A 24,330-nucleotide genomic window follows, 5' to 3' on the forward strand; every position below is an offset into this window, starting at 1 on the left:
TTTAATTTACACCTTAAAGTGCTCAATAGTACCTCCGCATATCTATCCTTATTAAAAGCAGATTCTTATATTTCCTCTTGGTCTAAAATCCTAGATATAAAACTTTATCCTATTGGACTAAATCCAAACACTATTCAGGGCCTGGAACTCACAGTTGTTAAGTCTCGTGCCCGCAGGGTTTGTTCCTCTTTATTTTTTTGGTCTTCCTCCACCAAAATCATTGCCTTCTTATACTTTTTAAAATCTAATTACCCCAAATTATTTTAGAGCTTTCTTATTAACTCAATTGAATACACAACCCACTCCTGTTATGAAGGGAAGGTTAAGGAAGATTCCTTGCTTAGACAGCCCTTGTGGTGGTTCTCAGGGAAAAATGGGTACTTCAATACATATTTTGTTGGAGTGACCTCTTTTTAGTAACCTTAAAAGGAGGATTTTAACGCAGCACCTAGTTAATTTTTCATCCTTGTCATATCATAATCTAGTTTTACTCCTTTTATCTGTTAGATCTACAAATGTTACCTTTGGTGTTCTGCCATTGGTTTAGTGTTGTGTCCAAGTGATGCTACTTAACAGACGGGTCTTGGACTGCTCAAAACTTTTAGTCAAGGAGCTTCAATCAGATGAAAGAAAGGAAAGGATTTTGTCCATTTGCAGGGAGGCACCCGCAAAAGGCCCTGTTCAGATGAGTGAAGCTGCTGTAGTGGAACACAGGGAGAGAGGTGGCCCCTTAGAGATGAGGAGCCAAGGGCCATGAAGGGCTGTGTGTGTGTGTGTGTGTTTGTGTGTGTGTGTTTCTGTGTGTGTGTGTGTGTGTGTGTGTGTGTGTGTGAAGGCCCTCAAGTTGCACCCAATTTATGGTGGCCCCAGCAGAGATGCCTTCTTCTGCACAGCCTTCCTTGGTGGAATCCCATCCAAGTACCAACGCTGCTTAGCTTCCAGGATCTGACAAGATCAGGCCGCCTTCCTTCCTGCTTTGTATGTGATCGCAAATGTCATGAATTGAACCCAGTAACGGATAGAAATTCAATAGAGTGACTGCAGAATGGAAGTAATAGGCATATTTCGCCTTGCTCCTGAGAATAGCTAAGCTGCTGAGTTCTGCATCAACTGGAGCCTCCGAGTTGACTTCAAGGGGAGACTTCATCAACACAGTATAGTCTCAGCGACATGGCATGTATTCAGGAAGTTAGATTGGCTAGGTAGTCTGGTAGGGAGCCATCTTCTGGGCTAGACTGAGATGGAAGAAGGCATTTTTTGCAGCTGTACTAACTTGCTTTTCTAGCAGCTGTGCTGGTTCCAGTATAACCCCCAGGCTCTTAACTAAGTCTGTAAGAGTCAACTGAACCCCACTGAAAGTGAGAAGAAAGGCCTTCACTATCTCTACCTTCCCAGCCAGCATCACTTCCATCTTGTCTGGGTTCATTTTCAGTTTGTTCACTTTCAGCCATTTGACCTCAGCTGTCAGGACGTGACTGAAGACTTCTGCTGAATCACCAGAAGATTTGGATAGCTGGGTGTCATCTGGATATTGATGACATCTGATCCTATAACTACAAATGATTTCTCCGAAAGGCTTTATATAGAGGTTGATAAGACTATGCCCTGTGGAATCCCGCAAGATCATTCCCACATCGAAGCTAGCTGGACTCCGACAACAAATTTTGTTCGTCTTATAGGTGCTGTTGGACTCTGGTTCTTTTCTACCACTACAGAGAGACTAACATGGCTACCTATCTTGATCTACCTTCTAGTACTGTTATTCAGAAATGTATGAAGAACATAAGGGGTACTCTGCTGAATGAAACCAGGGACCACTGGCTGAATTTCATTTTCAGGTGTTTATCCATTAAAACTGAACTAGATGTTGGATTTGAATCGTAATGTGTGTGATGTGCCATCAAGTCGCCTCCAGCCTATGGCAACCCTATGAATGAAAGACCTCCAAAACACCCTACCATTAACAGATAGGAATCATAATACAGAAGTGAAAAAGGGGTTCATTCTGATGCATTTGTGCACTTATCAGATGGGCAAGAGTTTTTAGTTCATCCATCACGCAAATTATGTCTTAGCACCACTTCGTTGGTCCAGCACCAGTGGCCTTTAATTAGCTGAATATATCAGCCCCCCCCCAAAAAAAAGTTTACAAGAATCTGCAGTTCTGTCAGCAGTGTAGCAACTGCTCCTGAACATCTCTTTAAAAATTGGCTTTTTCTTTTCGTTCTTTCGTTTTCTTAAACCAGAATGATACTACTTCAGTCATAATGACTGACGTTTCCCTGGTGTTCTCCCTTTCCTATTACTACGTGATGAGCTCAGATACAAAAGTTCCTTTTTGAAAAAAGGGTGTTTGGGGTTTTTTTTGCGTGGGCAGGGGGGATTGCTTCCCATTATGATTCCAATCCCAGTGTGAATAAATGTACTGTGATTCTTAGTCTTGTATCTTTCTAAAGTTTTTAATGACTGCTAGCAAATAGTTCCGAAAATGCAGAATGGGGGTAGAGAACTATGTTCATGTTTTGGTTTCTTTTCTAAATTGTCTGCATATGTTGACTCCTCCTCCGCTCTCCTCTTTAAATAGTCCCGATTTGTATATTTCTGCAAGGTCAGTGAAACTGCCCCATGCTTTCGTTCGTATTCCTGAGAACCCTCTCCCTGGATCAGAAGTGGCCCATTGAGCTCTAGTGTGAGTATCACAGCTCTGTGGCACATCCCAGAAGAAGAGGTCTTGCTCACAAAACTCACAAGAGCCTGTGTGCGAGGGAGGAGCAAGTGACGAAAGCCCCTTGGGAGCGCAAGCAGTGAGCAGGTACAGAGCAGCACTTTCTCTCTTATAAATGAAGCCGGGGACCAAAGCGCCCAGCCACAAAGCATAACTTTTTAAGTCTTGTTCATTTGAAAAGGACCTGAACACTTCCTGAACTCCACTTGAAATAAATGAGACTTTAAAACGGTATGCCGTATCTGTCTTTGAGAGGCAGGAAGACTCTTGGTTGTGTTTTGCCGCGCACGATCCACACAGCTCCCCTCTGGAACGGGACTTAAATGCTTCTCTCTCCTGATAGGAGATTCCGGCCAAGTGCCTACCGGAGCGGCAAGGAGTGAGGGCCGTTGGCGGACAATGCAAGCATCTCTGCATCCGCAGAGGATGTCCTGCGCAGGCAGAAAATGTTCCTTGGTCAACTGAAGAAAAGAACAGCTGGAATCAGTTCTGAACGTGCTCTAGGAGGCCCCAGATGTTGAGAGCAATTGAAGGGGGGAAAGTGAAACAGAAGGGGAGGTTGGTTTGTTCCACCCCCAAGAATTTGTATTATTAAAGGGCAACATTTGAGTCAAGGAGAGATTTCCCAGTAATTTGTCCCTCCCTTCACCCACAGTATTCCTTGTGGGACTCTGATATGTAAAATCATATGGTCTTTACTGGATTGTAACTGTAGGAAACATGCAAGTTTACCTAATGTGTTTCCTTGTGTGTACAAGTCTCGGCTTTTAAACAAAGATAAAAATTATTTCAGAATATATTATATTTTTTGGTGAAAGAGTATTTTTTGTACCTTGAGTCATGGTATTTGTTGTTCAGAAGTAACATATTCCTTATTTAAATAGGGTTATAATATCTTCTGTGTTGCAGGCAATATTTTTGAAAGAATTAGTATAAAGTATAAAGTTGTGCCACCTTGTGGACAGAATAAAAAATATCATGTTTGAAAATAATTGACAAAAATGCTCAGATTGCCGTTTCGAGCTTGCCTTCCGGTCTTATCTTCACTCCAGGCAGGGCTTTTTTTCAGCAGGAACGCGGGGGAACGGAGTTCCGGAACCTCTTGAAAATGGTCACATGGCTGGTGGCCCCGACCCCTGATCTCCAGACAGAGGGGAGTTTAGATTGCCCTCCGCACCGCTGAGCAGCGAGGAGGGCAATCTCAACTCCCCTCTGTCTGGAGATCAGGGGGCGGGGCCACCAGCCATGTGACCATTTTCTCTGAGGGCAACCCACTGAGTTCCACCACCTGTTTTCCCAGAAAAAAAGCCCTGACTCCAGGTATCCATGTGCAATGGCAAACAGACTGATCGTTAACCGTCTTTTGCCTTTGCTTCCTCCATCAGCATTTCCCTCATTTTATATGTATGTTTTCCTGTGTTTGTTGTTGTTTATAGTCTGCCGTTATCACTGAGATCCGAGGCAGATTACATACTGCAAGTGAATACAATATAATATATAGCTGGTACATTCACAGAGCAAAAATACAATATGATCAGTCGTTGAGACATTCAATGAAAACAGATGCAATATGGTACGGTTGCCTCAAATTTGAAAACTAGCATCAAGCCAAACACATAGATGAACCTTTCTGAGTGAATTAACACAACCTCTTTAGCAACATTGAACTACCCAGTAGGAGCATGTCTAGATCCGCAGAGAGTACCCAATTGCCTAGTCCACAGTCCCTGTTCCTTACCAAGGTATCTCTCGGAGCTATTTCTTATGACACAACCCTATAATCGGAGTAGAAAGCCCTCCTGAATAATTCAATTTTATATAGTTTGCAGAAAGCCAGGAGAGTGGGAGCTTTTTGATCTCCCCAGGCAGGCCATTACATAAAATGGGTGCTACTACAGACAAGATATGGGCAGCTATTGATTGTGTCTAACTACAGGGTGGTATCTGGAGAAGGCTGTGTTCAGATGAACAAAGCTGCCAGGGCAGAACACAGGGCGAGAGGCAGTTTCACAGATACTGCAGAATGGGAGTGATACGCCTGCTCTGCCCGGCTCCTGAGAGTAAAGGAGCTGCAGCATTTTGCACCAGCTGGAGTGTGTGAGTTGACATTATATGTTTGTTTATCTGTACAGTAAATATATTTGTAAGGATTTGCAGTATGATTTTTGAGAATGAGGAACACAGAAACATCTGCGTTTGTAAGTAGAACTTTTTAAAAAGGTGGCCTTGCATAAATAAGTGGCCAGGAAGGGATCTGGGACTGGCACAGCTGCTCTGAGGCCTCGTCCCGTCCCCCAGCTTCTGCATTAGAGGCAAAGCCCAATAAACTGTTTGTGTTGCTGCTTTGTGTAGGCCTGTATCCCTTGTATCCCCACATTGGCGAGGTGATGGGTCAAAAGATCGTAGTCAACCGTATTGAACGCTGCCACAAGATCTAATAATATCAGCAGTGCCGATCCGCCTCGGTCCAGGTGTCCGTGGAGTTCGTCCGTGAGGGCGATCAGCAGTGTCTCTGTCCCATGTCCCAGGCAGAAGCCGGACTGGAAAGGATCCAGGGCTGAGGTATCCTTCAGGAATCTCTGCAACTGCTCCTCTGCCACCCGCTCAATCACCTTACCCAGAAACAGGAGGTTTGAGACTGGGCGGTAACTGACAGGGTCGGCAGGATCCAATGATGGTTTCTTTAAAAGAGGCCTCACCACAGCCTCCTTTAGTGCCCCAGGAAAACCCCCCAGAGCCCAAGGACAAGTTGATAATAGCCTCCACGGAACCCCGTAGTCCATTGATACCGGCTTTCACCAGCCACAACGGACACGGGTCCAGGAGGCATGTGGTAGGCCTCACTGCCCACAGGATCCTCCTCCCCAGAAAGTGGGCTGAAATGATCGAATATTGGCCCAGAAGACGGCCAAGGGGCCTCTAGTTCACATACCGTATCAATCGTGGCTGGTAAATCATGGTGGAGAGACAGGATTTTATCAGCAAAAAAGCTCGCAAAAGCCTCACAGCTAATGTCTGAATTCAAATTTTAACGGTCTCCCTCTGACCGTGAGACTAATGACCATGCCACATTGAACAATTTTGCTGGGCGTGAGCTAGCTGATGCAATGGAAGCTGCGTAAAGTTCCTTCTTCACAACTTTCACTGCTACCTCACAGGATTTCAGAAGCGCCCTATAAGATGTTCTTGCCTCCTCATCACGAGATTGCTGCCACACATGCTCAAGCTGTCTTAGCTCCCACTTCTGCCGTAGCTCCTCCGTATACCAGGGGCCTCGGTGGGCACGGGGGTGAAGAGGGTGACGGGGTGCGATTTCATTGATGGCTTCGGAGAGCCGGACCTGCTAGTCCTCTACCAGCTCATCCAACGAACCACCATGGAGCATTGGCTCCCACAGAGCATTCTGGAAACCAATCGGATCCATAAGTCTCCACGGGTGAGCATAAATCAGCTCACCTCCCTTGCGGGGAGTGGGGGTGGCATATCCAATCGAGCCTTCAGGACCACATGGTCTGACCATGGCAGCAGTTCTAACTCATTCAGAACCACATTCATCCCCATCCCAAAGATCAAATCCAGCGTGTGACCTGCTATATGTGTAGGGGCCGACCAGGAGCGGCCTGAAGGAGAAAGCCTCTCGAGTAAGGATTGCCACCTCCCCCCCCCCCCAAGCCTCTCATTCAGGACTGTTGAAGGACTGAGTACCCTGGGGGGATCAGTTCTCCCAAGGCGACTGTGACGGATCCCCCAGCCTTATCTGACTGACACCCTTCGATGCCACCCCTTGTGAATGATTCTGCTAGCTTAAGGCGGTTCTGATTTGGGATCTCACAGCTCCTGTCACCACTCGTGAAGTATTCACTGGTCGAGGGACCCTTCTGACGGGGAATAGAAATAGGGACCACTTACACTCCAGCTCAGTTGGTGTGTTGTAGACCTCTCCTCATGAGGCTAGAACTCAGGCTGGAAGCGGGTTCACTCTCTGGACAGAATGGAATCCTCCTCAGCTCTCACAGACACAAACTGGAACTAGAATGTCACTTCGTTGCACCAGCACCTCCTCAAACTCTGCCACTTAGTCTGACAGGCTGAGAGCTGGTTCTCCTCAGGGCGTATAAGATATGCAGGAATTATCAAACCAGATTCAGATGGTTAACAGAACAAATTAACCTTACTGAAGCACATTTTATCTTCCTCCTGCACAGCCTTAAACGGTTAAACGTTCCAGATACCTCATTAACTAGTCCTCCTCAGAGAACTCTCTAAACACATCTGCCTTCTCTGGTTGCTAGCCCTCCACTCCTTTTTCCAGAGTCTCTCTTAACTGCCAAAACTCCCAACTACCCATTCTAAACGGTCTTAACTGCTCTTCACTGCCCCTCTCTCTCCACATTCTATTCAGGACCTGTCACTCAAACAGGGCCTGTCCGTCACAGCGACCCTTTCGCCTTCCCTCACCCAGGTCTCAGTCATGCATACCAGGTCCATATCTGCTGCTGCAATGACATCTTGCAAGGTTTTGGTCTTCTCATCTTAGACCCCGTCCCACCACTATATTTCCCTCGTCCCCAGAGTACTGGGATCCCTAGCCCTGTCCCGGCCACCCTCCCTGCATCCACCATCGTCTTATAACAGCGTCCCACCAGCAACAGAAAGTAACACCAGATCGTATCCAATAAATTTCATGTAACACCAACCACAACATATTCTTCATTCCATATGATAGATGGTTTATAAATATAAGGGCAGTTTCAGTTTCCATAATCCAGTAACTTAATTCCCAGTCAATACAGAATGACCCACTCACCCCACTCCCTTCTATTCCAAATTTATCCCTAGATTCCAATGTTATTCCATTTCATAATACTCTAATCTGCAGCAAATTCATTTTTATTTTATTTTCCTATGTCCGTTTATTTTCAGGAGAACCTCTCTAAATGCTTTGTGTTTAGGCCACAACTAGAACTAACTATTGATAGAATCAGCAATCCTCTCATTCCAGGGACAATAAATCCATTCATTCATAAGTTGTCAATTTATAAATAAATCCAATTCTCTCTGCAATTCATCAGTGACATCTCCACTTTATAAACATCCCAGTTCCCTAATCACATGTAAATTAGATTACATTTCAAATATTAAATTAAGTATTAAATAGCCAAGTAAAGTGGGCCACTGTTATTGCTACCTGGTTATACTATAACCCTAGGAAACAGACTCTTTAAACTACCCTGGAGTTATTTACAGACTTGAACAGCTTTTCAAACTTCAGGGCCGACCATACATACACTTCCTCCCCAGGCGCCTTCCAGGGCAGAGAAGCACCCCCCCCCCCCAATATTGCAGGTTGACCAAAGTAGCTCCTGAGTCTGAAAGCTACTCAAGAACTGTACATGTAGGATTAAACACTTTGTAGACGTTGCCTCTGAAGAAGGCCTTTTAGAAAAAAACTAAGCTGGAAGCAAAATATTCTTGTTCCATTCCTTGGTATCTGTATTTACAACATTCACATTTTTGTAAAGATATCAGATTAGGAGACATAATGAAAAAACCCAAGATGGAACTGGAACTATTGCTAGAAACCCCTGAATTTACCCGAAAGGGGCTGCTTTCGAAAACATATAACATACTGGTGCAGGATGTAACACAGAAAACTGACGCTACTCACTTAAAATGGCAACAGGATTGCGAGATTAGCATTTCTGATGAAGAGTGGCAACAGGTTTGGAAATCAAGCATAGTAAACTCTCCAGTCATAAACATAAGACTTCAGTCATATAAAATTATAAATCATTTGTATCTCACTCCACATAGGCTGTCTAAAATATATTCCACCAGCTCCCCGTTATGCTGGAAAGAATGCGGACAGATTGGCACCTTCTTACATTGCTGGTGGCAATGTCCAAATATAGCAGACTTTTGGGACACAATCCAGTGACAAATTGCTCTCATTACATCATATAATAAACCATTACAGCCAGAATTAATATTTTTAGATATTTGGAAAGATCGAGAACTTCCGACTATTAGGCAGCAGTTAATTTCATCATTGCTGGTTGCGGCAAAAACCTCTATAGCCCTTAACTGGAAGTTTCAGAAGTCTCCTAGTTGAATACTTGGTATAACAAAATCTGGGAGCAACTAATTATGGAGAAAATAACCAATAGATTGCAACAAAGGGAAAAGCCACACTGCACAACAAATTTCTATGCAAAATGGAAACCGTTTCTGGACTTTCTGTCAAATAATGACCTGTTACTAACAAAGCTTCCATACCAAACGATTATTAATCCGGATTTGTAATTCTGCTTGGTCAAGATTTATTCATAGGGACCACTCTGAGTACCTACTTTATGGACCTTAGTCTACCCTTTCTTGAGAAATCAGTTATTAGATGTATGGTTGTTATTGGCTTTTGCACATTGCCTTAGTTGTTCTTGTTCTTTAGATAGTAAAAAAAAACCCTGTTTATTAGTTGATGTTTGGAAAATTTGTGACGGCCTATGGCTATAGATAATAAACTCTTTTGGTACTTTGTTCTTGTTCTTGTTCTTATCATGTCATGAATGTATTATTGTATTAATAAAATCTTGTTTAAAAAAAGAACTGTATGTTGCTACGTATTACATTGTCATTGTACTGTAGCAGTAGTTTGCAGCTGGATTTCCCTGTACAGACAAGACTATCTAGTTGAGAATATTTCAGGTGGGTAACCGTGTTGGTCTGCAGTAGAATATAGTATAATAATGATTTATATACCGCCCTTCAGGACAACTTAATGCCCACTCAGAGCAGTTTATAAAGTGTGTTATTATTATCCCCACAACAATAATCACCCTGTGATGTGGGTGGGGCTGAGAGAGCTCTGAGAGAGCAGTGACTGACCCAAGGTCACCTGGCTGGCTTCAAGTGGAGGCGTGGGGAATCAAACCCAGTTCTCCATATTAGAGTCCCGCGTTCTTAACCAAACTGGCTCTTTGAAGAACAAGATTCAAATCCAGTAGCATTTTAAAGATCAACTAGATTCCCAGGGTATGATCTTTTGAGAGTCAAAGGTCAGAAGTTAGCTTTGAATCTTGAAAGTTTTTACCCTGGAAATCTAGTCGGTCTTTAAGGTGCTGCCGGACTTGACTCTTGCTCTTTTAGTTGAGAATGACTGCTGTAGTGCTACGATGGTGTAATAGTCAGTGATGTCTAGATGCAAGCACAGGCGGCTTTACCTGGGCCGTTTTCTCTCTCTAGCTTAGCTCCCCATCTACAGTAAAGGAGTGATAATATTGGCCAACCTCCAGAGCCTTCACATTGGCTAGACTTAACTCCTTCCCCTCTAAAGTGCTTTCTGGTCGTTTCTCTGGACTCCCTTATTCTGAACGAGTTTGTGACTGTGGACAAGGAAAGTTAGAGACCTCGGATCATATAATAGTTTTTTGCCCTAAGTGGAGTAAGGAAAGAGAGAGATTTATTATTCCTATTATAAGAAAAGCTTCCCTTCCTTCCTTGGGCAATCTCAGTGTTATTGTCTGATAACTTTCCTGACAATCAAACCTCTGCCATAGTGGCTTCCTTTTTAGCCACGGTGATAAAGAAACAAGATTTTCATGAGTTTAGATAGTTTAAAGTGATAATGACGAGTTATGTCTATGTGAATTGGGTATGTTCAAGTGTACAGTTCATATTTTGTTGGTGTTTGTATGGCTTATGGCTTCGGCCGGAAAAACAATAAACATATTATTATTATTATTATTATTATTATTATTATTATTATTATTATTATTATTATTATTATTGGCCAACCTCAGAGGGTGATTATTGTAGGATTGCTGAAATAATGTACGCTACTCTGGAAAAAAGAGATGTGCATCGGTATGTTGCTTAAAAGAACCTTCTCTAATCATGCGTCAAAAGCTTTAACAGGCCTTCATATAAGTCAGTGACCAGGGCTTCACAGAGCAGGCACTAATTGCAAGGACTGATGCCTTTGCCTTGATTTTGAACCATGTGTGTGTGTGACTTCTTGAAGAAGAATTCTGGGAGGAAAAGGAACCCGTTGTCTTGACAACTAGTTGCATGCTGTGAAGGACTACTCCAAATGGCCGGTTTTTGGCATTTCATCACACTTCCTTGTTGAGTAATGCTACCAAAATTAGACAGGCTGCCTAAGGCCCTTGTTGGTCCTCCCCGTTTGCATCCTGGCACCTTTTCCATCCCGAGTCGCGCTTCATGTTTCTGGCTATGAGTCTTGGGAGGGACCATCTGCTGACCATCGTTATTCTGAATTGTGAGGGTAGGTTGCATATTATTCATGATGATTCTGCTCCATGTGCGTGAGAATGGGAGTTGTTTTGAAAATGAATCTCTTACCCTTTCAACAACGTTTCATCACCTGCGTGCTAAACGTGGCCACTTGCAATGCTTCTTCAATGGGACGCACTTAAGAAGAACACACAAGAGTAATCTAAATGAAATTTTAAATTCGTTTCTATGCTTAGTTTGTACAGCATCTCTTTTTTCCTATTATGCCTCCCTTGAGCAACTGTGATGTGATTAATAAAGATGTGGAAAGGCAAAAAGAGTCACTCTTGAGCTGTTTAGAAAATTGTGCTGCTCTTGTACAGGAATGAGCTCTTAGAACATCCCTGCTTTTCAAAAATACAACCCCTAGGGAATCTTAGAAAATGAAGGTGGAGGGAGAAGCGTTTTAATCCAGAATTCTGAATGATAATATTTCTAATATTAGATTATTTATTATCTGTTATTGCTTAACTCTATATTAATTTTAGCCCTTTCTTATATTGCTGTTATAACAACATTTTAGACTTGTCCACACAACAATCCAGGTTAAGGAAGTTTGCAGAAAGTTTCGACTTGAAAGGTCTAGTCATACAATAGATAAATTACATGGAATTAAGTATAGGAGGAGGAGTAACGCTGCAAATACTTTCAGTTAGGGCTTTTTTTCTGGGAAAAGAGGTGGTGGAACTCAGTGGGTTGCCCTCGGGGAAAATGATCACATGGCTGGTCGCCCCACCCCCTGATCTCCAGACAGAGGGGAGTTGAGATTGCCCTCCGTGCCACTTGGCGGTGCGGAGGGCAATCTCAACTCCCCTCTGTCTGGGGATCAGGGGGCGGGGCCACCAGCCATGTGACCATTTTCAAGAGGTCCTGGAACTCCATTCCCCTGCATTCCAGCTGAAAAAAAGCCCTGCTTCCAATACTTCATTTTTTCAGTGGGGTCATTCTGTCTGAAGCGATATTTATTCTGTCAGTAAGTGAGGCAGTGTGCATACAGTTACCATAAGTCAGAAGCCAAAGATTTGTGCAACGGGCTCTTTGCTTTGCAGCAAGTGCCTTTGGAACCAGGGGGATGGGAAAAGCAATTTGTGACACATTAGAATTATATACTACCAGTGAAGTGGCCCTGATCTGGGGATACTTAAATCTAGATACTGGAGCCAAGAATGGACAAGGCAGATCTTCCTGCACACCTGGAAAATGCCCTAGAGTTGCAGAAAAATCTGAAAAAAATACATTTTGGGGGGGGGGGGTGTTAAAAAAACCCAAAATGGTAAAAGAAGTGCCTGTCGCTTTAACCAGATGCCCTCAGTGGCTGTCGCTTGACAACCAAGTAACAGTTAGGTCAGTATTCCAGGCTTGGTTTCTGTCAGGAAAAGGCAGGGGGAGGGGGCAGGGTCCTTTCCAGGGCTGTTTGGGCCTTTGAGGAGGAATTCATTTGGGGCCAGGCCGAGAAATGACCATCAGACAACTTGATACCACGCGACTTCCATGACTCACCCAGGCCAGGCTACTTGCCACTGCTCAACAGCAGCCCCCCTACAGCCAGCGTAGGGTAGTGGTTAGAATTTTGGAGTAGGATGTGGGAGACCCAGGTTCAAATCACCACTCCGCTGTGGAAGCTCACAGGGTGACTTTGATCCAGTCATGCACTCTCAGCCTAACCTACCTCTCAGGGTTGTTGTGGGGATAATATGGAGGTGAGAAGAATAATGTACACTGCTCTGGGTTCCCATTGTGGAGAAAGACAGTCTGTGAATGAAGTAAATTAACAGGAAATATAGATGAAGGTGGGGGCAGATAAAAGGCAGGTTGTTTATTGGGATTGAAGGAGAGAAGGACGCTGGGAAAGGTGGAGGATGTCAGGAGGAGGGAAAGAGGAAACAGCATGGGGATACAGGGGATACAGGGGAAAGTGAAGTACCTCACACAAGTCCTTGCAGGTCTCCCACCATGCAACTGGGCCTGACTCAGCCAGCAACATGCAACTGGGCCACAGGGAAGAGGCTGCCTGGGGTGGAAGGGGGAAAGGTGAAAACAAGGGGAAACACAAAAGTGGATGGGAAAGAGAAAAGGAAGCAGGAAAAGGGGAGAGGCTATGGAGGGCAGAGAAAGGAAAAAGGACATGGTGCAGGAGGGGAGCATGAGCGGCCCCCCACAAGCCCTTGCCGGTCCCTTACTTCTTGTGGTTTATTGCTGAAAGAAAACAAGGGTTTGTACCCAACCTTCTGTGCACAAAAGGCACACAGAATCTTCCTCTGTTTTTTTCCATTCATGTGGCCCCTGGCAAGGTCATACCTGGGGTCACTGGACCAGCACTGGACCAGCATGGGCTGGAGAGAGGAAGGGCAAGGAGATGAACTCACCCTCCATACTCTCAGTGGAGCTGAGCTTGTGAGAAAGGGAGAAGCAGCCATGTCTCACCTTTGTCCCTGCACACCCCAGCCCCCAGCATGTGCAGTTGTCCTTTCCTGTCCCACAACTCCAGGAATGGTCTTTCTGGAGGTTGGAAGGGATTGCAGGAATGCAGGCGATTGCGTTTCCATGCATGAATGGTTGGATGCAGGCCATCTCAAAAAATATACTCCTCTAGGTATGCCCAGTCCTGTGGGTGGGCCTAAATTATCTCTTTGAATTGCATTAAACCTTCATGGCTTGCTTCAGCTAACAGGGGGCTCCCTGCTGGTTAGCTGAAGCAAGTGCCAGGGTTTTACAGTTAAAGCTTTTTCCCGTGGCTTGCAAGCTGCACGGAAAGGGGTGCTTTACTTTTCAAACTTGCACACCCCCTTCTAAATCCCCCTTCCAAAATGGCCATTTCCTCCAGGAGAACTGGATCTCTGCAAGATGCATCGGGTGAAGCCCGCGGTGGGACATTTGAAACTGAAAGCGCCCTTTCTTCTGCCACTCGTGAGTGGCAGGAGAAGGCGGGCTTCCAAATGTGTTTCTCCCTCATTTCCTTCTTGAGAGTTCCACCACCTCTTTTCCCAGAAAAAAAGCCCTGTGTCAATGTGATTTGTTACATGTAGGCAACACGTCCCACCTCCTTAAAACATGAACATAAGGAACAAAATTGCAGAGGTCCCTATGGTTGAACATTTTACCAATTGTCATCACAGGGAGGATGATTTTCGGTTTACGGTTTTACATGTAGCCAATAAGGAACCATCCTGAATAATCCAAAGAGAACTCCTAGGAGTTCTCAAGAACTCAAGGAGGCTCATTGCATCCATACGTTAGATACTTTAAAACCTCGAGGGCTTAACAGTGACTTAAATCTTTCATTTTTGTAATGAATGGAGCAGTTTTTCTAATATCTACATCCATGTCCCTTTAAGTTCAGACGTTGTGTGTAATTGTTTTGGGTTTATGTAATTAACTGTTCTGAGTGGTGTTGCGCACGGCTTCCATTAGAGAACTGTTGCCTATGGGCTTTGTGAGAACATTGATCTTTTGATTGTGGTAAGCGAACAATGATTTCCATTTCCATTAATGACACGGTTCTATATAAAGATATTTATAGGTAATTTGTTTATTGCAGTATACTTCTAGGTGAGTTACTTGGCTGCCCCTGAAGAAGCCATCTGATGAAACGTTAGGTTTCAATAGCCGGCCTCCTGTTGGGCAGGGGGTAGCATCGTTTTGGCATCCCGACATCACAGCTCCACCTAATAAGAAGAGAATATTATTACAAAGCGTACCTTTGTTTATGAATACTTACCTTCCATTCTGGAAACTTACCTTCTGGATGTTCCTCTAGTCGTTTCTGCACATCATTCCTACCTACAAAAGAAAAAGACTGAGTGTTACCTTTAAATTGTATTGTGCCGAATGTTCACTGGTGGCCGATATTTTCTAATTAATTACTTTTAATTAGTTGTCAAAGGTAAAAGGTACAACCTCTTGACAAACTACATTAAAGTTCATACACAGTTCAATAGAATACATATAAGTCAAGTATACTGTGATCTGGTCCATATTCCCACTACACCAATACATCTTTAGGTGCTGCAAGCATTATTTTAAAAGTTTACCGCCTCTTAGGGTTGCCAGGGGACCCAGGGGGCAAAGGGGGGGGCAGTGGGCAGCGGGATACTTACCTTCCATGCACATGTCCTGCATTCTCCCGTTATGCCAGAAATGATTTCATTTTCCAGCACAATGGACGAGCCACAGTGTGCGCCGATGTCCAGTTGAATGAAAATTGCCTATTTGGAGGCTCCTCCGTTGTCGGCGCAATAGGGCGATGCGGGAGCGCCTACATTCGCTTCCCCTCCTGCCTTTCCCCCCTGTAAGCCCGGTGAGTGGGGCAAGGGGGGGGCAGGTGGGGGCGGCAGTAGGGCAAGCCTGCTGCCTCCACGACTGCAGACAGTTGCATAAAATAAAAACATATTCTTACTAATAATAGCGAACATTTTAAAAAGTTGGCCATTTCAGTGTCTCAAATATTCAAATAAATTATACTTTAAAAGCCTTCAAGAAAAGGCCCAGAGGAAGCAAATGGATTTGCAGGCCTTCCAGAAGGCTGATGGATGTAGAACCTTTTGCACTTTCTCTTTTTTTTTCCAGGAGAAAAACTCAAATAGTAAATTGTTTGGAAGTGAAGTCATTGCAAGAGCTTTTCTTTGCTGGCCTCTGTTCGCTCCGGGTGGGTTTTTAGAACCTTGATAACTCTTAGGAAGTTTCTTCAGGAGCCACAGAACCGAAGTGTTTTAAAATATTATGTGAATTAATTTTTCAGGCTGAGATTTTTCTCCGGAATAATAGATTTCTACAATATATGGCACAAAATGGTACAGGGTTACTCAGTTATTTTTACTTTTGTGTCTGTTACGAGTTCACAGTCCTTTGACCTGGCAGAGGCATCCTCTATCCATGTGCCCAGTGTGAATTTCTAGGTAACGTCAGATCTTAAAAGGGGCCGTTTGAATTTTCTTTAACAATACTGAATCATTGATACAGCAATTCATCTTGTATAGACGACTGCTATCTTCTTTATATTGGCAACATTACAAATACTTGGTTCTTCATTTGTGTTTTGACGACGACAGCACAACGGTGTTTCTACATTGTTGGGATATTTGTGAAACCGTTTCACATGTTAACAACAATGCCTTGTTTTGTTTTTATTATTCCCAGCAGATATATGGAGTGATCAGTCATTTCAGACGGACCCTGACTTACCACCAGGCTGGAAGAAAATCAACGACATCGCTGGGATTTATTACTGGCACATACCAACAGGAACAACCCAGTGGGAGTGCCCCAGCTCAGTGCCAACAGAGCTTCAGGCCACAAGAAAAGGGTCGTTTAGTTCCATCACCCCATCTCCCACTCCAGAAACAGAGGTAAACTTTGCACGCCTACCCAGAGCATGCAGAGAGTTGGGAAAAAGTTTTAAATAGTGCAAAAATGAGTATGTTTTAGCTGGCTTATTCCGTCCAAATCAGAGATTGATTCCAGTAATGCAAACTGGCTGCGTGGTCCCCTCCTCATGATTCTGTCTGAATTGCTACTGGATGCAAGAGGATGGGGAGAAATGTCAGCGTGCGCCAGCACTGGAGTAAATGGAGCCAGACGGGATCCTCCCGACATGGGACGGTGGAGAAGGCGAGGTCGCTCAGCTGTTCCTGCCCTGCCGGGGCCGACCAGTGGTCCATGCCGTCCAGCATCCTGTCTCCCACTGTGGCCAGCCAGTTACTCTGGTGGGCCAACAATAGGGCACGGAGGCTGAGGCCTGAAGTTGCCTCCTGGCTCTGGCATTCAGAGGTTCGCTGCCCCTGAATGTGTAGGCTCCTTTTATTCACCATGGCTAGCAGTCACTGACAGACCTGTCTTCTGTGACTCAGGGGCTGATTCCGCACACATTGGATAATGCACTTTCAATGCACTTTATCAATCGTTTGAGGTGGATTTTTTGTTTCGCATGCGAAAAAATCCATTCCAAATGATCTATAAAGAGGATTGGAAGTGCATCATCCAACGTGTGCGGAATCACTACATGTCTAACCCCCTTTCAAAGCAGTCTGTGCCTGTGGCTGTCACTACATACTCAGGCAGGGAATCTCACTCACTTGCTGCGTAAAGGAGGACTTGCTTTTGCCTGTCCTGCATCTACTGCCCCTCTGCTTCATTGGATGTCCTCAAATTCTAGTATTATGGGAGAGAAAGAAAAGGTTCTTTCCGTCTACCCTCTCTACCCTGTGCGTAATTTTATAAACCTCTATCATGCTCCACCTTAGTTGACTCTTCTCTAAACTGAAATGTCCCAGAGTCTTTGGCCTTTCCTCACAACCCCCTAATTGTCTTGCTCGCCCTCTTCTGTACTTTTTCCAGCTCTGCAATGTCCTTTTGGAGATACACTGACCAGAACTGCCCTCAGTATTCCAAATGAGGCTACACCATACAGGGGCATTATAATATTGGCCATTTTATTTTTAAGACAAGACCTAAGTACACTAGTCATTTCATTTCATTTTTGTGCAGTTGCATTGGGATCCTGTGATGTGGTGACTGAAAAAGACCATGCAGACTACACCTCAATTCACCCTTGTTTAGGCCTAGGGAACCTCAAAGACTATTTGCCTGATTTAGAAAAAGCTCATCATGATAAAGTCTGAGAATGTCTCCTCTAAGGAATCTTCACATTAACCATACAAAGGATTTTTGTTTCATAATGCAAAATGCCACGACTTCTCTATGGTGGAGGTGACCAAGGTGGGGAAATCAACCCTTCTTGTCCGCTGAATGTGAAGTTTCAAGACAACTTGACTTGGAGGGAGGGAAGCTAATTCATGATTCTGTCATGAAAAAGAAAGCTTTAAAATTAATTTAAAGCTTAACATTTGCAGCCACGGTGGCCCATTAGAACAAAAAAACCCCCAAGAAATTGACAGGATAATCCCTTTTTAATGACCTCAAAGTTATAAAATAGTTACCAAATATGTAGGATTCTCAAGCTGGGTATTATTATTAAACAAAAGCAGCAAAACTGGGCGTTGTTTAGAACTGTAGAATATGTAACAGTAATTTCAGAATTAAGGCTTTCCCCATGGCTCACGAGATTGTATAAGTGGAACGAGGGGTTGTGGTGTTGGGGTGTGTGTGTGGTTGGGGAGCGCCTTACAAGGCTGCTCCGGGTCTGCAGAAGTCATTCTCGGGCCCGGCCTTTCTAGGGGCGCGGGGCCTCCTCGGAACAGAGAGGGGGAAGCGGGTCGATGCCACCCTCCTACCCTCTCAAGGGGCCTCCTCTGCAGCCTGGAGGTGTCCTGTTTCTTCCCCCCTGGCCTATATTTCCAGCCTCCTGTTTTAAACCCGTGTTCGGATTCATGCTGTTTTCTGATTTCTACAACCGGCACCTATTGCATTGTTCAGTGAATGTCCTCGCTGTTGATCTTGTTGACTTGCACTGTCTAATTCGCCTTGGGTCTCAGGGAGAAAGGCAAACAAATAAATAAATAAATCCTGCGCAGCAGCCCGTGCACGCTCTGTGCATGGGTTCCATCTTGTCGTTGGGCCTCCGAAGAGGTAGGACTCACCTGCCCTCCGCCCTCTCCGTCCTTTTCCCCCACTTGTGGGCTGCATAGTCGGCTCCTTCAGGTTAGGCCATGGTGTTTAACGGGCTCCTGCCAGCCCGCCCCCATGGGCAGTGTTGCGGAGGCCCTTCCACCTCCCACGGATATTTGCGGCAGTGGAAAGAGAGGCTGGGGGGGGGGAGTGGCTGTGGGCTGGTTGGTGAGTCCAGCTTGGGACAGCGACCGGACAAAGGGGACCTGGAGTACAGGGACCTGGGATTTGTAACATGCATTTTCTGTTACTCCCATTTTTTTTGTTACAAAAGGGTTTTCACTACAACTTCTGTAATTTCAGTTCAAATGCTGCGCTAAACAGCAGTGTATTTAGAAGCTTCCTATTTTTTTAAATGTCAGCGTACAGCTTTTCCAACCTAAGGAAACAGAGCAAAAGCAGGCAGTGAGATCTAGGAGGACTGTCTGCTATGTTATTCAATGAGACCTGAGACCAGCATTAAGTGAAATGCCACGGCCATAGCAAGATATTGAACATTCACATAAAATTCAGAATGGAGTCTTTGGATTTTGGCTGGTTCTGATTTTCCCCCATGTCCAACCCCCCCAAATTTTATACCAGGCCCTTCCAGGTCCAGTAATCGTCTATTTTTTAACAGTATCCATTCCTTCATCCAAACCAAACAGTTAGCTGCAAAATATAATCTCAAATCTGGGAGGCCCTTTGAGTGCATTTCCTGACTAATTTGTCAGTTTCCTTGTTTGGTAGCCGGCATCTCTCTCTCCTCATCTTTCCCTGTGTCCTTTCGCAAAAACACTTGCTTCAAAACAGGTTTGAATGGAAAGCAGTTCAGTTTTTAACATATTTCCATATGGAAGATTTTAAACAGGAAAGCTGAAAATTACATTCTGTACTGTACCACAGCTTTATTTGAAGATTTTAATAGAAGAAAAATAAGTTTTTTCAGTTCTGCAGACAGCTGAGAATGGAGTAAGAGGAAAATGTCACCCGTAACTGATAGCAAAGGTGTTTTTAAAACAAAGAAAATATGTACATTGTATAAGCAATAGTAAATTAATGTGTCCTGAAAGCTGGTCTAATTTGGGGGTATATGTAAGGGTTTTTCAAAGGAAGCTCTCTACTTTACCCTTTAGCAAAGTCTCTTGAAGGGTTTGTTAGGAAAAAAAGACTGAAGAATGACAAATAATACCAGACATGATAAGTTTTTCAAACAAGTTCCATGATGAAGGAGTTTTTTAAAACTCTGAGAATCATTTTTAAAAGTCAAGGAACAGTTCAGACATAATGCCTAACTGTGATTTCACGCTACCATGAATGAGGCCTGTATTCAAGTCTCCCTTTTCCTTTCTGTTTTCATGCCATCAGTCAGTTATAGGGAGGGGGCACGGGATCCCCTGCTCCCCATCACTGCTCACCTGGCAGATGGAGGGGAGGAAGTGGGGAAGGGGACTCCCAGTGCTTGCTCCCACTGTGGCATAATGATGTCATGCCCTGGACGGACATCATCACACAGTCCCCGGGAGCACTCCTGCACTTCGTGCCAAGCTGATTTGGGCCCCAAATGGGATGATTCTTTAAGAATTGGCCCAGTGCGAAGTACAGGAATGCTCCTGGAGCCTGCACAATGACTCTTGGAATATACTTGGGAGGCAGTGATGTCGAGAGAAAGCCCCTTTCCAGTCACCTGCATGGAGCCTGCCATGTTTGTTTTCCTCCTGGAAGAGAAGGCGGACTTCACTTGTCAGAGTGTAAGCTGGTCAGGCTTTTGGAGGAGAAGATTCAGAGCCTGGAGGAGAGGACTACCACCCTTCAGGAAATCAAGGAAGGGGAGGATTTTATTGAGAAGAACCTGGGGGCTCTGCACAAGGAAGGAAAAATAAGTCCAAGAGAAGAAAGAAGAGTCGATCTCCCATCTGAACCTCCTCTCAGTTCTGCAGTACAAACCACAAGACAGGGACTAAGGCGACGCTCTGGTCCGTTGGAGGTCAAGAATCATTTTGAGATGCTTGAGATGGTGACAGAGACAAGAGTGGAAGGAGAACCACAAAAACCTGGAGGAGGGAGTGAAGAGGGCATGGGGCCACACGGAAGTGGAAGAAAACGGAAGGTGGTGGTCATCAGGGACTCTCTGCTCCGGGGTATGGAACGTCATGTGTCCAGGCCAGATCCCCTACTCCGAGAGATGTGTTGCTTGCCGGGAGAATTCAGGATATTACAGACCGACTGCCAAAACTGACCAGACCGACTGATCAGTACCTGTTTGTGCTGGTTCACGTGGGAACGAATGACACGGCCGCGAATACTATCACAAGAATTAAAGAGGACAATGAAGCTCTTGGAAGGCAGTTGAAGACAATGGGGGCACAGGTGGTATTCTGTTCTGCCTGTCAAAGGAAGAGGAATGGAAAGGGAGCAGACCATACTTGAGGTGAATCGTTGGCTGAGGTGGTGGTGCCGGCAGGAGTGCTTTGGGTTCTGGGACCACGGGATAAGTTTCCTTAGAGAAGGCCTTCTGGCACATGATGGGCTTCACCTCTCCAGGTCAGGGAAGAAAATGTTTGGAACAAACCTGGAGAACTTCATCAGGAGAGCTTTAAACTGATGCCGCAAGGGGAAGGGGACGATCAACAAAAGGATTTCAATGAAGTGGTAACAGTGGGGGCCCACCTGAGTAGGACAGATCAAACAAAGGTACAAGGCTACAAGTGCCCAAAGTATGAGTAATAAGAAGGACGAGCTTGAGCTTCTCTTGCAAACAGAGGGCTACAATATAGTAGGAATTATTGAGACTTGGTGGGATGATTCCCAAGACTGGAATGTGGTGGTGGATGGGTACGAGTTGTTCAAGAAAAACTGAAAGGGTAGAAGAGGAGGCGATGTGGCATTGTATGTGAGGAGAGGGCTTGATTGTCAGGGAGTTCTGGAGAATGTGGTTGACAACCCAGTGGAAAGTATATGGATGGAAATAAGGGGAGGAAGGACAAAGGGTATTGTTGTTGGAGTCTGCTACCGACTGCCTGACCAGGGAGAGGAAATGGATGCTGCCCTCCTTAAACAGATTGGTAGAGTATCCAGACATCAGAACATTATAATTATTTGTGATATCAGCTTCTCCAATGTGTGCTGGGAGACAAGCTCAGCAAAGCGATGAGACTAATGCACAACTTCCTGACCTGAGAACTTGCAGAGCCTCTGTCCATCATCTTCAAGGTCTCCTGGAGGATTGGGGATGTGCCGCAAGATTGGAGAAGAGCAAATGTTATCCCAATCTTTAAGAAGGGGAAGAAGGATGACCCAGGAAACTACAGGCCGATCAGTCTGACTTCTGTAGCTGGGAAGATATTAGAGCAGATTTTAAAGGGATCGATCGGTAACCATCTGAAGGACCGCTTAGTGATCCTGGGAAGTCAACATTGTTTTGTCCCCAACAGATCTTGTCAAACCAACCTGGTTTCCTTCTTGGATCGAGTGACGAGCTTACTGGATTGTTGGAACTCTGTTGACGTGATTACCTGGATTTCAGTAAAGCTTTTGATAAGGTTCTCCATGACATTCTAATGGGTAAACTGGAAGACTGTGGACTGGACTATAGGACAAGTTTGGTGGATAGGGAACTGGTTAGAGGACCGCACCCAAAGAGTGGTGGTCAATGGCATTTCATCAGATTGGAGGGAGGTTTCCAGTGGGGTGCTGCAGGGCTCGGTTTTAGGCCCGGTACTTTTCAATATTTTTATCGATGATCTGGATGAAGAGGTAAACAGGCTACTCATTAAATTTGCTGATGATACCAAATTGGGAGGAGTGGCAAACACCCAAGAAGATAGAGTTAAAATTCAACAAGACCTGAATACTCTAGAGAAGTGGGCGGTTGTGCACAGTATGCAATTCAACATAGATAAGTGCACAGTATTACATCTGGGCCACAAAAATGTGAAGCACAAATACGGGATGGGGGATACACTTCTGGGTAGTAGTGTATGCGAAAGAGATCTTGGGGTAAGAGTGGACCGTAAACTAAATACGAGCAGTTAGTGTGATGGAGTGGCAAAAAAGACAAACTCAGTCTTGGGTTGTATTGAAAGGTCCATTGTATCGAAATCACAGGAGGTCATATTCCCTGTCTATACTGCCTTGGTCAGGCCACAACTGGAGTACTGTGTGCTGTTCTGAAGGCCTCACTACAAAAGAGATGTGGACAAAATTGACAGGGTGCAGAAGAGAGCAACAAGAACGATCAGGGGTCTGGAGACTGAGCCCTACGAGGAAAGGCTGAGGGCCTTGGGAATGTTAAGTTTGGAGAAGAAGAGATTAAGGGGGGACATGATTGCTCTCTTTAAATATTTGAAAAGCTGTCATTTGGAGGAGGGCAAGGAGCTGTTCCAGTTGGCAGCAGAGGATAGGACTCGAAGCAACGGGCTTAAATTACATGCAGAAAGGTACTGGTTGGATCTTATGAAAACCTTTTTCACGGTCAGAGTAGTTCAAAGGTGGAATCAGGTGCCTAGGGAGGTGGTGAGCTCCCCTTCACTGGCAGTTTTCAAGAAGTGGCTGGACGAATCTTTGTCAGGGATGCTTTAGGCTCCTCCTGCATTGGGCAGGGGGTTGGACTAGAAGGTCTGTATGGCCCCTTCCAACTCTGTGATTCTGTGATTGTTCCTGGAAATGATATCATTGCTCCACGCCGGGAACGTGCAAGAGACAAAATTCTGAAAGTGAGTGCCACTGCGCTCCGCTCTCCCCACTGGGAGGTTACGGGGGCATGACAACCCTAGTTAGTTATTGCTCCTAATTAGATCATTTTAATATTTTAATATTTGTACATATGTTTTACATGCTAGATTGTTTTATGTGTTTTGTTTGTATGGATTGTAATGGCCTTTGGCCACAAACAATAAACTTACCTTACCTAGTTTTGAATTCATCAAAACTATAGGCTATAGGCAGCCTTGAGAACAGCGTTTAGTAAAAAGGTGGGATATAAGTCTCCTGTGGATTCTTTTGGAGTTTTGAGAATGGTAATGAGCAAGCAGTACAGCAAAATGGCCTCCAGGAAGCCTGGGTCCATTCGCAAAACGATAAGAGATTTCACCTAATGGTAGGAGGTATCAAGCCTCCTTCTACAACGAAGGCAGCTGTTCCCAAATGGGTGCTCTTGCGAACATAAAATGAATGCTTCCTGGACTCCTTGGAAGATCCTCCAGTTCTAGTGAAAGGTATGAAAGCTAAGGCAGCCATGGGCACCACACTGGGGCTCATTGGCATAAACCATTCCTTGACATGACCTCCCAAGCGGTAGTTTGGTGCTGTTTGTGCTGGCCTTGGAAGCCACAGTTGCAAGCTGGGTTGTTCCCTCTGGACTGGTTCCAATTCCACAAAAGCGTTCTGAGAAGCTCTGACAATACTGGGTCCCTCTGGATATTAAATGATGAACTCTTTCAAGTGTCAAGATGGGTGGCCGTGTTAGTCTGTCTGTAGCAGCAGAAAAGAGCAAGAGTCCGGTAGCTGAAGAAGGGAGCTGTGGCTCACGAAAGCTCCTACCCTACCACAAATTTTGTTAGTCTTATAGGTGCTGTTGGACTCTTGCTTTTTTTTTAGTTTAAGTGTATCTGTGTGGATACAAAAGCAAAAGACAAACAAGAAACTTTTAATTTGAAGCAAAGGAATTTATACTTTTGACCAGCATGGCAAATTAAATTACTGAAAACAAAAGCTTTATTGGATTATTTTGATAAAGAATTTAAGAATTCTTAAATAAAAGCCAACATAAA

At 44.7% G+C, this 24,330-nt stretch overlaps 1 protein-coding gene across 9 annotated transcripts in view; it reads left to right on the forward strand.

Annotated features, from left to right (window-relative positions):
• Positions 1–24,330, forward strand: part of APBB2 (amyloid beta precursor protein binding family B member 2) — a 217,740-nt gene that overhangs the window by 79,611 nt on the left and 113,799 nt on the right. For 6 of the 9 annotated variants that reach the window (XM_054989597.1, XM_054989600.1, XM_054989594.1 and 3 more), the window contains one exon: positions 16,154–16,362. In XM_054989597.1, coding sequence (XP_054845572.1) covers positions 16,154–16,362 — 209 coding nt within the window. The remainder of the gene's footprint in view (positions 1–16,153; positions 16,363–24,330) is intronic. The other 3 variants (XM_054989598.1, XM_054989601.1, XM_054989596.1) reach the window with 1 other exon arrangement.

This window comes from Eublepharis macularius, chromosome 10 (genome assembly GCF_028583425.1).
Source record: "Eublepharis macularius isolate TG4126 chromosome 10, MPM_Emac_v1.0, whole genome shotgun sequence".
NCBI lineage: Eukaryota > Metazoa > Chordata > Lepidosauria > Squamata > Eublepharidae > Eublepharis > Eublepharis macularius.